The 17,007-nt window shown below is 31.9% G+C and overlaps 2 protein-coding genes across 2 annotated transcripts; one reads left to right on the top strand and one right to left on the bottom strand.

Annotated features, from left to right (window-relative positions):
• The first annotated feature begins 454 nt into the window (after positions 1–454).
• On the top strand, positions 455–14,017 carry LOC139502738 (uncharacterized). The gene is made up of 9 exons (XM_071292302.1): positions 455–557; positions 2,049–2,728; positions 6,984–7,071; positions 7,731–7,802; positions 8,474–8,785; positions 10,815–11,521; positions 12,613–12,678; positions 13,074–13,172; positions 13,716–14,017. The coding sequence occupies exons 2-9, from the start codon at positions 2,054–2,056 to the stop codon at positions 13,794–13,796; spliced, it is 2,100 nt and encodes a 699-aa protein (XP_071148403.1). The 5' UTR covers positions 455–557; positions 2,049–2,053; the 3' UTR covers positions 13,797–14,017.
• Positions 14,018–15,538: 1,521 nt separating this feature from the next.
• Positions 15,539–16,201, bottom strand: LOC139504306 (uncharacterized). The gene has a single exon (XM_071294373.1). The coding sequence runs from the start codon at positions 16,199–16,201 to the stop codon at positions 15,539–15,541; it is 663 nt and encodes a 220-aa protein (XP_071150474.1).
• Positions 16,202–17,007: the final 806 nt, after the last annotated feature.

The raw sequence follows: 17,007 nt of genomic DNA, 5'->3' as shown, positions 1-17,007 counted from the left end.
GTGCAATGTAGGTTGAAGGAAAATAATGACAAATGAGAAGATTCAAAGAGAGACAACACTTATTACATTAGGTTTTGTAAACAATTGTAAGAAAATGCACAATTTAAACTATATCTTATTTCATTTTTCAGAAAATCAGAAAAAACTACTATTATTACATGTTACATGATATTGATATGTTTTTTATTGTCGTTTTATTCAAATATGAATATCTAAAGCAAAATCAATATCAATGTTTTGCCGAGATCAGATGATATTCTGACTGTTAACATTTTCTATCTTTAAAATCATTAAGGGTTTGGTTTAAATATCTGATTTAAAACTTTATATAATTTAAAACGACATATTGGAATTATATATCTGATTTGCAAACAATGTCTTTCCAAAACAATAGTACTTGTCAATTATAATTGTACTGCATTATATAAATGATCAATATCAGACACAGTTTAATATCACAGTACATCTTGATATTTATCAAAAGGTGTATTATAAAACTAAATATGTCTACATAAGGAATATTTGTAAAGCTCTTTGATTTTTGTTTGTAAATAAAGGTAAGTTATTGAGAGTATCTTCATGTAAATTTGACATTTGACGTGGTGCGTTTTGAGGCATAATATTGAATACTGCACCAACGGTTGGAAAAACTTTTTGGCCAGCATGTTTAAATTCTATATAAGTATCCTGAAACATGACCGTTGAATATATGATACACATTAACACGACAATATTTATCCGATTTTTGATTCACATATATCGGTGAGGAACAATACATCAGAAAAACGACGAAAAACTGATGACCTCCAAAAGCAGTGATACTTGGTGTGTGTACATGGTCATCGTCCAGGTTTTTCATGAACCACGAAATGCGAATCCACGATCAGCCAAACTTTACAATCGGGAAAACGCACAGCCGACAAATCAGATGACTATACTAGTTTGTAATGAACAAAGACACAGAAAAACATGTCGGAGATCGGTAATTGTTTAAATTTTCTTAATTTTAGTTTTGTTTTTATTATTTTTAAGAATTACAACAAATACAATACATCAAACATACATACATAAATACAGTTGTATTAGCAATACCTTTTATGACATTATTGTATACGAAAAGATACATAGCTCTGTTCACTGATTGGTTAAGTCATCATTGATTGAAAATAATCGTAAAATACTCGATATAAATTGTTTGTCTTTGAAGATATACAGAGCTCAAACTATCCTGATATATTTCGTTGACTTCAAAGAATAGAGCTTATAATTCATTATAGAGTACTATTTTTAATTAAATAACCACTATGCTAATCAGTTAAGTTCAATATTACCTGACAACGCATAACATAATATTGAATAATCAGATTAATTGGCAACATACATGTACATATTTGAACTGTTTAAGAGGTAATTAAAGGTTTCATAATAAATGAAAATTGGAAATTGTTTGATAATGAATCGGGTTATGTAAGTATAATGAACTTATAAACTATCCTTTGTCAAGTTTATCATCATAATACTTCGTCCTCAACCCCATGGATTTTATTAACCTTGTTTTGATTATCATTCCGAATTTTATAAAGAAATAGGATGATCGGAACTCATCTCGGCTTTATCTTTCTTCACTCCTTTATAATTCGAGTCAATTCATAAACTTTAAATCTCGATTGGACTACCTTTCAACTTGACGTGAATTCTTCGTCTTAATATTTTCATTCACGTCCAAAGACGTATACCTCATAAGCTATCACCCTTACATCGAAAATGTCCGAAGGGTAAATGCAGGGACAAATGTTACATAACTGTTTTCACAGCCAGAATTTGTTGAAAAAAATAGCGTTCATCGCTAATAATTTATCGATCATTCAGTTATACATAATTTTCAAAATATGACGTTGTCAAATCTCATTTTTTGTTTGAATTGAATTTAATGTAGTTTTAAACAAAAAAGTTGATTTGACGAATATTATGGCTTCAATAACAGGACTTAAGATTAATATATATAAAGCTTCTATTCTATATTACTTTATTTTTTCTTCTTTTCGCAGGTTATATGGATAGAATAGATACCGAAGATTACTCTAGGCTGCTACAATTGAGTTTAGATACAGCTCCAGCAGTACTCGCTGCTTTTGTCGACTCGAACATTTTACCAAGATATAAAAACTCATTTGTTTTCTTCCTAGAACATTATAGACATTATCTTTTTCACAAATGGAGCAGTCCAATAGATTGTTGTCATTGTGTAGAGGAAAGGTTCTGTGTTACAAAGGCGATGGATAGTGAAGTTTTTTTAAAACTGTTTGAGAGTGATAAAACAATGCGAAACATGAGTCATGTTAGAGAAACAAGTCAAAGAATTATCCAGGAATGCATTTGCCAATTCAGACCAAAACACTCACAAGTAGATACTTTAGACATAACGACAATTACTTTTATTTTACGAGAATGCCGGGAACTAAGGCCATATCAACTCAACTTTCTAACCAAATTGCAAGAACAAAGAATTAAGATATGCAATTTACCTCGAACATTTGTCTTAACTTATTCGGAGTATGAGAATATTTGGAAGACACTGGAACATGTCATTAAAGAATTCGCAGGACAAGTTGGTCCAAAAAAGCATTATCTCCTTTCAGTGGAACGTGAAATTAAAAACTTGAAATCCAGAAGTTTTGCAAGAGATCAATCCGAAGCACTACATTGTAGGCTATCAGAGTTTGAAACTGTAAGTGAAACACATATAATTTATTTTCGTCGCAAAACAGATTACCAGTATTTTATGAGTACATCCTTGTTTACGGCGCATCTGCTATAATTTTTGTGTGTATTGCTGGGCGTGTACTAATATAGTGTAATGGATGAATTAACTATAATCTTTGTCTTCCTATTGATTAACATTCCATCAGTTAATAATTTCCAGTAGATATACAAGTCAAAAAATATTCAGCTTTAATTTGTTTACAACATTTTCACGGAATATTACATAAATTAACCTTTTCTGAAACCAAAGACATATATCTATCAAGAGGTCAACAAAAAAATCATATGCATTTTCGCTCGTTTTTCCATAAAATTGAATTGAAAAGATCGAGAGTCAAATCTTTGTTAATAAACACTGCAATAATTTAATGACCTATGGGCGGTACGGACAGGAAAATACGACTGTCAAACAGAAACATGGTCTATTAAACATGCTAAAAACAATCTAAACGAAACCTATTATTCTTCAATTATCTAAAAATCAATTTTATTGTACAAACACTTTCATGTTTAAAAAATTCTCCATGACCGTAATGCGAAACTAAACTTCTAACTGTGTATTGCTACCTTAATCAAAGTGATGTTCTTTGCATAAAAATATCATAAAAATGTTGCAATCGGTATGCAGGTAACGTCTTTATTTATTATAACGTCACATTTTTACAGTTTGCATCACCAAATAGTTAACAAATTGTTTAAAAGAAAACGAAGTTAGTGCCCCTATGATTATCTTACCTCCTATAGATTTATAGAGAAATGATTGGTTAAAGAAACACACGTGGTGACTATGTATATTTGATATATGGTGTCCTAAAAAATGTAGGGCTAGTTACCATACATCGGTAGTCACTATATGGGGTTAGTAAGGAGTTACTACCCCTTCGCTCTCATCCAATATGGAATTCACTGACCCCATATATTTCGTATTAGGTCACTTAAATTATACTATATCAATCAAACGGAAATTTATGTAATTACATCATTTCAATTTTAAAGAAAAAACTATGCATAACGTTGCGAAATTTAAATATTTTAAGATAAAGTTTAGAACGATCTACGTATGAACTGGCTCAAAATACAACTATCTTATGTTCTGGTCCACAAGACTAAGTATATAAAGAGGTTGTGGTATCAAATTTGAAACTTAAGAGGATACATAAAAATAAGAAGATGTGATTCGATTTCCAATATATGCAACAGATTTGAGCGCAATTATGGGCAACCGTACGGCTTTCAACAATGATAAAAACATGTACCGCAAAAGCCATGACATGAATAATGTAAACAATTCAAATTATAAAATTAACGGTCTTATTTATAAAATAAAAAACAATTCCGAAAAACAAATATGACAGACATAAACCATCGACATCCACTGCACTGCAACCGGACGGCTTTCGACAATGATAAAAACATATATCACAAAGGCTATAAAAGGCCATGACACGAATAATGTAAAAAATGTTAATTAGAAAATTGACGGCATAATTTAAAAAACAAAAAACACTTCCGAAAAACAAATATGACAGACATAAACCATCGAAAACCACTGCATTACAGGCTCATGAAGAATACTTCGGGGTTAAACTTAATCCAACACAGTGGTGTAACAGCAGAGCATAAAAACATAATGCCAATTTCTGGCGTATATATTTTATTCCAGGTGAAAATACCTTGCAGAAACAAATTATAGTACTCTCAACACAATTGGCTGTATATACTTCTACATTTTGTCTATTGTTGCGGACTGAATAATGCTCATAGATGTCGTTTGGTTTTCGTTGTCGTTGGGTTGCTTCCTCATTAGCCTACACTTACATGCATGTCATGTATTAATAGGAATAGGAATAGGAAAGACACCATTATGTAGATCGATTGGATTAACATTTTATCAAGATAAACATTAATATGCATATTACCTACATTGTATTTTTGTAAATCTATATGGAAAGTATGTGACTATTGTATAAATGTTTGAAAATTTATTTGTCATAAGAACCCTACAAACCATGTACATGTATGAGTGTAAATTAAGTCCAGAAATTTGTTGTTTACTAATACATGTATGTAAGACAACTACAATCAATCGGACGTCGTTTTGGCAATACATGACGTCATAGTATACGTCGATTAGAGTATCATAATATTGGACGGCGATTTGTAAAACGGACGTCGATTTGAGGAACGGACGTCGATTAGAGACCGGACGTCGTTTCGAGTGTAACATTTTTATAAGGACAGTTGTTGGTTTAAAAATGAAATAAGCGTTTCGTCCCCGAGGATATCACCAGTCAAGTAGTCATACATGAATATCAATTTTGTGGTCATTTTTATAAATTTCCTGTTTACTAAACTTAGAATTTGTTTTCGAAAAACTAAGGATTTTCTTATCCCAGGAATAGATTACCTTAGACGTATTTTCTACATTTGAAAATGCCTGTACTAAGTCAGGAATGTGACAGTTCTTGTCCATTCGTTTTTGATGTGTTTTGTCATTTGATTTTGCCATGTGATTATGGACTTTCCGATTAGATTTTCCTCTGAGTTCATATTTTAGTGATTTTACTTTTTGGCACATTTTTAAGGGAATTTTGGTTCCTCGATGCTCTTCAACTTTGTACCTGTTTGGATTTATAACTTTTTGATCTGAGCGTCACTGTTGAGTCTTATGTAGACGAAACGCGCGACTGGCGTAGTGAATTATAATCCTGGTAAATTTGATAACTTTTTACACCAATCGGTCGATGCGACTGCTGGTGGACGTTTCGCCCCCGAGGGAATCACCAGCCCAGTAGACAGCACTTCGGTGTTGACATGAATATCAATTATATGGTCATTTTATTAGATTTCCTGGGTTTTTTTTTCGAAAAACTGGATTTCCTTATCCAAGAAATTGATTACCTTAGCCGTATTTGGAATACTTTTTGGAATTTTGGGTCCTCAATGCTTTTCAACTTTGTACCTGTTCGTCTTTATAACTATTTTAATCTGAGCGTCACTGATGAGTCTAATGTAGAAGAAACGCGCGTCTGGCGTATTAAATTATAATCCTGGTACCTTTGATAACTAACTACAAATAACAGAAATACTGAACTCCGAGGAAAATAGTAAACGTAAAGTCACAAGGTAAATGGCAAATTCAGAAGCTAAAACCAATCAAAGGAAATACAGTTCTCGTATTTATATTAACTTTAATTTATAAAATACATTTATATAAGAACACAGCTTAATATGATAAGAAGGTCTATTTTAATACATTTAAACTAAACCAAACAATAGGTGTGATGAAAATAAATTGAATTCTACCTAAAATGAAACCACAATCAATCAAGCAAATGGTTGATATTTTGAACTTACTTATACAAGGTTAACGGAACCTAACTCGAATAAAAGGCACCAAGTTAAAAAAAATGTAGTCTTCATTGGTACATAATACCTCCACTTTCATAACAGAATTTTTATAACCCATTTATGGGCATTATGTTTTCTAGTCTGAGTGTTCATTCGTCCGTCCCTCCGTTCATCCGTTATTCCGTTCGTCCCCGTTCCGGTTAACGTTTTTGGTCGAAGTAGTTTTTAATGAAGTTGAAATCCAATCAAACTGAAACTTAGTAAACACGTTCCCTATTGTATGATCTTTCTGATTAATGCAAAATTAGAGATGTTATCCCATTTTTACTGAACATAGAAAATGATAGTGCGAATGGTTTACTTAGGACACATTCTTGTTTTTGTTTGGCCGTGACTTGTCAGTTTATTTTCAAATTGTGAGTTTGGATGTTTTGTTGGTATCTTTTGCCTTCCGTTATCCTTAAGAAAGATGTATGTATGAGAGAAAAAAAATCAAAAGGAAAGCTCAAATTGCATAACCTTTATTTAGCCTTTTTCATATTACAAATTTATCTGCAACAGTACTACTGACTGTTATTGTATGTAATAGTCGAGTAATAATGCATCATTAGTTATAGTTTTATATCCATTCTCATGCTGTTGTCTACTTAGGAGGGCTATCACTGGTGTCATGTATGTTAAATTTTGGATATTTGATATTTAATAATCATTTCAATTCCAATATGTTAGGAATATAAGAATATTTACTGGGAGCACAATGAAGTCGTGCATCCAAACTTTATGGAAAACATTGATGTTAACACTAATATGTTTGATTCGCGTGCAATGTAAACTCCAATTCAGTCGTGCTTCATTTGGGATTATTTTAGACTATCAATTCGAAAATAAGCAAGCTCATGGGAGAAGTTCAAGAAAAAGAAAACAGTCAGGAACAGAGATTAAGGTCGATGTTCACAGGTATGTATTTTTTCAAATGGATTGATAGATATACGTTTAACAACAATTAGTACATGCAAGATACTGGTGTAATCAATAAATAACTATATCTTATTATTAGGTTAAAAAATGATCTTGATTATAACGCCATCTGCCTAATATGTAGATCGTAAAGACAGATTTTATACAAATTAAAAAAAAACATTCTTTCAATATTTACCCCTCTGATATTGTAAGGTCGAAATAGGGATTTCATTTATTTACATATTTATTTGTTTATTCGTTTATTTGAAAATAAATCTTTATTTATAGTAGATTTTCAAGTATATGTATTAATTATGAATTATTAAGTTTAAAGCAACATTTTGCACATGAATTTATGGTTTGCCGTACGGTGACCTAAAGTTGTTAATTTCTGTGTCATTTGGTTTCTTCTTTTTTATATATACACAGTTTTGTCTGCTAAAAATATTATTGTATGATTTATATTCATGAATTTTTAATCATTTTCAGCGTATATAACACATCGAGTTCATGTTCTGTCTAAATGATTAAAAAAAAGGATTACCATTATTTCGGTGATAGTTGATTCACTGACACTAAAAATGTCTTTTAGGTTGAAATGATATATTTTTCTCTTTTTCTTTCTCAAAACGCAACACAAAAAATTTGGAGAATAGAATTTACAGCAGTACTTTTGGAAAATTATGGAAAAATTATTTCACAGACAAATATCAACATAAACGTACAAGGTAATTAAGATAACTACTTCATAGAGACTGTCATCCTCTGAGATATGTATGCTCTATAATGTTCCATAGTTTCATTCAGTACACATCCATAAGATTTATAGTAAGTATTTCATAAACAGCCATCGAAGGATTATTATATGCGATACAAAGAACAAAGACATTTTCGCGATGAGACTATTAATCATCGGCATATAGATTTTTATGGCCATATTATTACCGGAAATCTCAACAAAGTAACGACTAGGTGGTCATACACTTAATAAAAAAAGGACAACAATATCGTGTTACATCGAACATTATATTGAAAAGAATGTTGCCAGGTCATTATAAATACTTTTGTATTGATTGAAAAAATGATGTAACGGAATAAGCAACAGCCAATCAAATAAATATTTGCTCTATTAATAGCATATTATCAATAAGGATATAATAATTTTATCTTTCAATTGTACCGTTTTATGGTCAGACAAGGTTTTGTCAAACTTTAGATACGTATTGACTTCGTCCGTAGTCGATATATTTTCAAAATAACGTAGCTGACAAGTCTGATATATCAAAAAGCATATCTGATAAACCAAAGACATTGCATTTCATAGAAAGCGTATTGCATCTTTACATATTTTAATAACTTGTCTAAATACAAATTTATTTCCATTACTTATGTTTTCTAGAATCAGAAAATGTGCAAATCAAATGCACTGCTGATCTACCGAAGGTCTGGCCTGAACAGGGTATCTCAGAAGAATTAACAAATATATCTGAAAGTCAACGAAAAGAGAATGACCCTTTCCGTATTGTCGACTCTGAGGAAAAGTGCATCACCATACATCTTGAAATGAAAAAAGTGATTTTTACAAAAAGTTCTGAATTGCACAATGCAATTCGTTCTTTACTTCGAATGATATGTGAAGCAGGACAAATAGATATCGATCGTCCTGCATTTGTTTTCTTACAGATGGAATCGTACAAGAAGGACATGCCAGGTATGTTTGACGTACTCGAAAAAAAATTAAATCGTACAATTGGAAACACCATGATTTTAAATGTTTGGAACTTAAGTTACTCGACTTTAAAACGTGACAATTTTTATCCCCAGTTCTATTACATGTTTTATATTTAATCAGGTTATGTTTATTTGGGAAACACATGGGAACTCGCAGGACTGAAAGAACAAAATAGCAACAGAATATTTACGGATCAATTATTTAATGATATAAGAAAACATTAATTTTAAAGTATTGAGAACTTTTCGGAATATACATTGCATGTACCCTAAGTAAAGCTTTAACCAATGTTTATCCCAACAAAGAATATATTTATTGGTACAAGTAAGTCCGTCAAATAAGACGAACTATTTACTGCTTTCTTTGTTACAATTTTCCTAACACTAATTTGGACATAAAATGTTGCACAACAAATTATGCTTACAAAGTAAGTCAATGCATATTTGTTTAAAGAAAAGAGAACAAAATTGAGTTTTTAAAGTTGGTCTCTTCAAATATAAAAGTTTTTATAACAAAACTATTTTTATTTTTTTTATTTTACCTTTTCAATGTCTTATGAGTAATTATCTTGCGTTTATTATTTCACGTATTGAGTTTGCTTATATTGATACGCATAGGTAGGTCTATATTAGCATGCTTTATTTCTCTACCACTGTATTTAATAAGTTTATATTAGTAAATGCAAACATGCATGTATCTAGCTTCTGATATTGTAGACTTTGTACATTGTAAGAATGAATGGTCAAATTGGTTTTAGCTAACAACAGAAAACTATCAATAACTTTAAAAAGAAATGGTCTGTACAATATTTGCGACTATTCTATCAGAAATGATTATAAGTGTACGAATTTTACTGCACGAGAAACACTTTTAAACAATTCATATGTTTTTCAGTAAGACTCGAGGCCGAAAAGTAAGAAATAATGTATTCATTCAAACGTTGAAAAACTGATCAAATAAAAAGAAATAAAAGCCGTCGTAAGATGAGAAAACATACAAAGTCGACTTAAGGGAACAACCATTTGACTTCAAAGTTGGAGGGGTTATGGTCTTATAGAGTCCGAAAATTATTTTCGCGCTAGACCCGATCAATCTTGTTTAGTTTTTCAATGCTATCAATCAATTTTTATAGACATTTTGAGGTATTTGGGAAAATCTGGGTTAAGAATTAAAAAAAAATTGCCATCTGCTTGATTAAAGTATTTTTTTTCTTCATCAAAATGGAGAATATCTTTTTTTTAACATACCCCCTCCCTTTGAAATAAATTGTCGGTCCCTAATAAATATTTCAGGCAGTTCTATAATAAAAAGTTGTATAGGTTGCACTTTGTAAATACAGCTGTTTCTCAAACCACGCCTATTTTGGGGAGATCAAGAATATTCATAGAAAATTAATTTTGTTTACAAACTAGTTCCCAGTTATGCTCTGTGTGTTCCATCTCATAGAGACATAACTTGGGAATGTCACCAGTAAATATACATGTGCATATCGTTTACATTGAAATCTGTGGTAACCCTTCCTTCGAGGTAGGGGTAATTGAGAAAATTAGTGTTAGTTTAAACTCTGAAAAGTTCAGAGCATATAAACGTTGAAAATGTGCCGCACAGCCCTATATTTTGACCTTTGAAAAAAATTGTAGTGCATATGAACTTTCAATTCTTGGATAAGATTTTTTTTTAACTTCAAAGTGATACAGTTTTAGCCATAAAAGGAGTTCCTATGGGAAATTGTATTATCAATATTTACAGAAATGCAACCTATATATGATAAACAGTAAATTGTGTTGTTAAAAAAATAGAAGCTATTACGATACTGCATTACACTGATACTATTTCTTTTTATCGCTATGTTTTAACAATTCAAAAAGTCTCCCCAATTTTTTGCACTTTTCCTTGCAAACTTACACCAATAAATTAAAGGTATCTTTCTTTTACAAAAAAACATTTGTATCCATGTGTTCGTTTTAAGACTGATTCTTGACTTGTTGATTGCAAATACATATTTCAGATACAATACAACATTCCTCAAAGCCACCTCTACCACTATCCAGTGCTCAACCAAAACATGATATTACAGAGCCCGTACAATCACCGGTTGTGTTAGAAACTGGAATACAAGATTTGAAAACTGTACAAACAAAGTCAACCCAGGAACAGAAAACTCAAGAATCGGATTTTCTACCGAAACCAACCTCTAGACCTTTAGCTGTAGATGAACAGAATGATGCTATATTGCCAACCATAGGCCATATGGTACAAATTATTCAAGACATACTTACAGTTATTGTCCGTGAATGGATTTTATTTGAGAGCAAGTTGACAGAAGATCAAATAAAAATACAACTATATCGTTATAAAAGAAATTACGCGGTAATTAGGAAGTTTTTAAAGACTGGATGTTCATTGGACGATTGTGGACTAGATGTTTTACGTCAAATTGTCGAACTTATAAAGCCACTTGATAAACCTTCTAATGGGTGGTCCGGATTTCCAAGTGATGACGACAAAAAACTTTCAGGAGATATTTTGAAAATCTTTAATTTATCAGAAGGCGTGCTTTTTAGGAAAAATTCATCGGTAAAAGAAGAAGAACGTACTCTATTTCTTACGGAAGCCTATGAAATTGTAAGGTTATTTGATGCGCATTTAGAAAAGAGATTTGACGAAACCTTTGAAGGTCAATTTGACTATCTTTGGAACTACTGGACATACGCGGTAGGTTTTATATGATGGTCAAAATTATCGGAAATATTGTTATAGAATATGATTTTATGTAAAAATATTATATTAAGGAGATGCAGTATTATTATTATTAATGAGATTACTATCGAACAGAGTTCAAATGACATTGATATAAATAATTTAAGGTCACTGAACGCACTTCAACAATGAGTTAACCTCATAACGTGAATTAGTCAGCTGAAAATGACCCATCATGAAATATGTGAAACAATTCAAACAAGAAAAAAAACGGTCTTATTTATATAAAAACGTTTTACGCAAAACAGTATATGCCATACTTGCAACAAACCGATATACTTTAAGCGCATATGGATCTTATTAACATATATTGTTAATATTCAGTTGATACGATATTCTAGAGATAATATCTCATATAAAGATTTCCTTGATAGAGGATTGTTGCTTACAAGGAAACTATTAAGTTTAGAGTTCAATTGTTGAAGTTCAAGTAATCCCGTAGGAGTATCACTCCATCATGAATAGATAGACTTAGCTAGCTAGATGTAAATCAGTTTGGTCTTTATATATGACTTTGTAATATTGTTCAAAAACGTTTTAATCATATCAATCATCACTAAAACCCAAATAAAGAAATTCTGATAGTTTTAATGATTTTAAAGTATATTGTGACATTGCAATGTAATTCCCTATGTAAAGGTTTCTGTATTTATTATGGTTTTTATAGATCAGAAATTTGTTCGCACTTTTGTCCTTTGTATTTTTTTTTGTAATCATAGCTTGTTCAATTGTTATGCCCGAATAAAATATATGTCAAAATTCATGTCCATTTGATTACATTTAGTTCAGTAGTTTTAGAACTAAAAATCTCGAAAATAGTTGTAAAATTTAATCCGATTTCCAGTTAACGTGACGTTTTGTGTACTTAATTGTTTCATATCGTTTAGGATAGGTTTTGCATTTACAACTTTTGATATATATATATATTTAACTCGTCTAAATATCAACCCAACAATGTTATATATAGACATGTTTTGATAATATAGGCATAATTCTGCAAAGTTTCAGAATGAGCAGTGTATTTAGTAATTTAATTTTTCTCACAGGATTATGTTTACAGGGGATTGGATATTTTTTCGCTGTCCTTTCCATATCAAATACCTAGAGCAGCTGTAAGTACATCGTTATTAATAGAGACGAATTAAAACTATCATACATGATAAAAAATAAAAATGTTTAGTTTACAATGGTATCGATTAACCATACAGCTGGAGAAAAAGAAAAAGAAAAAAGTTGATAAAAGCAAATGTTGAAAATAGAAAAAAATACATGAACCGAATTTTGAAAAAAAAACAGTGGTCTATAACAACAGAAGTGGAATACAATTTATCTGAAATCACATATTTTTTTTTAATAAGATTTATTAGGTATAATGTTAAAAATGTCAAAATAACAAATTTAAAAAGAATGTTATAAAATAATATATAAAAGGCCTTGACATTTTTCTCTACAATGTTCATATGATACATTCTAAAGTAATCTGCAGATCTATTATTCTCTTTATAAGGAAATTTATCAGAGAAGAAGGAGTATTGGTTCATTTTCAACCTTTTCCAGCTTACAATCTAAAGACAGTGGTCATGATTCTGAATTTTCTACGGAAAAGGTACTGTATAAATCAGAATCATTGTTGTATTATTTTAAATTTAAAAAAAATATGATTACAGGCGATGTAAGTCAACAAATCCTCTAAATAAAACACAAATAAAATATGGCCCAATTTATAACGATGTAATGTAAAAATGCACAAAAGCGTTGACCAAGCACACACAACACGATGAAGCTTCTTCCTTTTAAAAATAGAAAAATATGCAATTTGTGTCTCATGATTAGATAGTTTCTACATTGTTTGAAACAACTACTGAACCTATAAATGAAATACGCTGTAGTGAACAAACACCAATTTACACTGTGTGTAAGCCGCTTATTGTTAGGGTGTGGTTTCATACAAGTCGTTTCACAATATAGTATCTCTTTATCGCAACCTAGTAATTGTGAGCTTTAATGAGTTTGTCATAGAACTTCAAATCATGAAAAATAGGAATGTCAAATTCTTTTGAAATACGTGCACTGCTAGTGTACTAATTTTAAATTTAACAGCAGATCATTAGTGGTCAGTTAGAAATGAATATATATGTGTTTATTTCAGGAAAAAGAAGGACGAATGATAGCACCCCCGCGTAGATCGGCAAGACTAAGTCTTTCACAAACATTACCAAATACAAGATAAGATGCCAATTCATAACCTATTATAATTATTCTTAGATAAAGATTTCTATCTTTGCACTTCATATTTCATTCATAGAATTAAACTGATTATTTATTCTACATGTACTTATACATAGTCTGCAGATCAACTTATTGTGATTGATTCTTCCTGTGAAACATGATAAATGCGAGGAAAAGATATTCCAAATTATCAATGAGTGGAGTCGTTTCGCCGGAGCAGTATTTGACGTTTTCAGTTTGTTTCAACGTTTGATTCTCTATTAAAACAGTTTAACTGCCTCGTCTACGATCACTTTTTTTGCTGTTGATATTCAAGAGTGTCAGAACACAATGATAGGATATCAATATTCACATCTAAATAAATACATTGTAAGCAGTGACATATCAAAATCAGAGGCAATAAAATATGTTCTATGTTCAAATCTTGGAAAGCCATGTAGAATATGCAAATCAGGATAAAATGCAGAAAACTCCAAAAGTTGTGAAATCAGATGTGATGATATGGCTAGCGCCTTCTGCTTTGCAGGCTGAAGTCGCATCATTTAATTCAGGACTTTCCAATAAAAACATAGTCGATACATTCATAATTAAAATATAAGAGATGTCAAACTATCAGTAGAACTCAAACTTACAAACACTATTAAAAAAGAAGATTTGGTAGGATTGCCAATGAGACAACGCTCCACAAGTAACCAAAATGACACAGAATTGAACAACTATAATAGGTCACCATACGGCCTTCGATAATGAGCAAAGCCCTATCGTAAAGTCAGCCATATAAGACCCCGAAATGACTAATATTAAACTATTCAAACAAGAAAACTAACGGTCTTATCAATGTACAAAAATGAATAAATAACAAATATATAACACATCAACAAACGACAACCACTGAATTACAGGCTCCTGACTTGGTACAGGCACATACATACAGAATATCGTGGGATTAAACATGTTGCATTGTGTATGAAGATTCACAACTTGTTGACATATAGTTAAAAGAGGGACGAAAGATAGCAGAGGGGCAGTAAAAATCATAAATCGAAATTAAACTGACAACACCATGGCTAAAAATGAAAAAGACAAACAGACTAGAATAGTACACATAACACAACATAGATAGCTTAAGAATAAGCAACACAAACCTCACTAAAACATGGGGTGATCTCAGGTGCTCCGGAAAGGTAAGCAGATTCTGCTCCACATGTGGCACCCGTCGTGTTGCTCATGTTATAACAAATCCGGTAAATAGTCTAATTCGGTAGGTCACATTCATGAAAGGGGAGAGGATTTTAGTTAAGACGTAATGATCATATCCGATATCATCTGTGAAACGGTTATTCCATAACGGTCAACCAACTCGTGATGGCGTCCGTAATTCGGCCTCCAATTTCATCTGAAGAAAGATTTTGACCACTTTTTAAACACTTAAGTGTCTATTTTATTTGATTCAATTAGTTTATGTGAAAGATTATAACTAATTTAGTCATTAAAAACGATCTGATTCAAGCTCAAATATGAAAAATCTACCAAATATGCCAAAACATGTCACTTTTCATATGGTTTATGTCAAAAATGAAAGTGGCCGTATCAGTGTTCATCCTCAAACTTTATATATGTTATGTATTATATTATTATCAGTAATTTAGCATGACTTAATGGTGCTAGTACCCGATATATGTGCATTGTATTGTCAAAAACAGCACAAATTTGTGTAGCAGAAGCATACTTGACTTACTTGACTTAATCCACTTCGTCCCAAGGGGGACATAGGGCGACTACAGTTTCTCGCCATTTCTTCCTGTCCATGGCTATTCGTTTTGTTTCTTTCCAGGTCATCCCAATTTTACTCAGCTCGGTTGTTAGTCCCCTGCGCCAGGTGTTTTTTGGCCTCCCCCTTTTTCGATGTCCTTGGGGGTTCCATTCTAGGGCTTGCTTGGTAATGTGTGTGTCTTTTTTTCTTAGGGTATGCCCGATCCACTTCCACTTTCTTGCTCTTATTGTCTGGGTTGTTGGCTGTTGTTTGGTTCTTCTCCATAACTCATTGTTGGATATTTTGTTTGGCCATCTGATGTTGAGGATGTTTCTCAAACATTTATTGACAAAAGTTTGGATAGATTTGATGGATGCAGCTGTTTCTCTCCAGGTTTCTGATCCGTATAAGAGTACAGATTTGACATTGGTGGTAAATATCCTTAACTTTGTACTAGTTCTTAAAGCATTACTCCTCCAAACAGGTTTAAGCATGGAAAATACCTGTTGAGCTTTCTTTTTTCTTGCCGATATGTCTTCATCTGTGCCTCCTGATGTACTGACAATACTTCCAAGATAGGTGAATTGTTGAACATCTTCAACAGTAGAGTCGTCGATCTTAAGACAATCTTGCTGGCTTGTATTTAGCCTCATTGATTTAGTTTTCTGTGCGTTGATGTATAGGCCTGTTTGTTTTGCTACTGTTTCAAGACTTTTGGTCTAATGTTGTGCATCTTGAAAGCGATGGGATAGTGCACAAATGTCATCAGCAAATTCGAGATCTTCAAGACGTGATGTGAGGGTCCATCCGATGCCTTTTTGATCTTTGTAGGCTGATTTACCAACCCAGTCAACTACTATTAGGAAAAGGAGCGGAGAGAGAAGACAACCTTGACGTACCCCAGTTGTAACAGGGAATGATTCGGTCATAGTTCCACCATGTATAACTTGACAGGAAAATTGGTCGTAAAGCAGTTTTATCATTTTGATGATCTTTTGCGGGATTCCATAGTGTGCCAGAATGTCCCATAGAACCTGATGGTCAATGCTATCAAAAGCTCTCTGGAAATCCACAAAATTTAGGTATAGTGTCGTCTGCCATTCTATTGTCTGTTCGATAATAATTCTCAATGTGGCTATTTGGTCTTCACATGATCTTTCTTGTCTAAAGCCAGCTTGTTCATCTCTAAGTATTTTGTCGACTTCATTTTTCATTCTGCTAAGGATGGTGCTACAGAGCAGTTTACTAGGTATGGACAATAAAATGATACCTCTCCAGTTTTTGCAAAGCGACTTGTTACCTTTCTTAGGGATTTTTACCAAAAGTCCTTTACTCCAATCATCTGGTATTTCTTCTTCTTCCCTGATCTTATTTAGAAGTTGTAACAAGCATACTACTGTTCAATAAATAACTAAACATTTGCATTTTAACAATTTTGTAAAACTGCTATATTTTGGGG

The sequence above is a fragment of the Mytilus edulis genome, chromosome 14 (assembly GCF_963676685.1).
Source record: "Mytilus edulis chromosome 14, xbMytEdul2.2, whole genome shotgun sequence".
Classification (NCBI taxonomy): domain Eukaryota; kingdom Metazoa; phylum Mollusca; class Bivalvia; order Mytilida; family Mytilidae; genus Mytilus; species Mytilus edulis.
The sequence above is the reverse complement of the archived record's forward strand: the minus strand, read 5'-3'. Positions and strand labels throughout refer to the sequence as shown.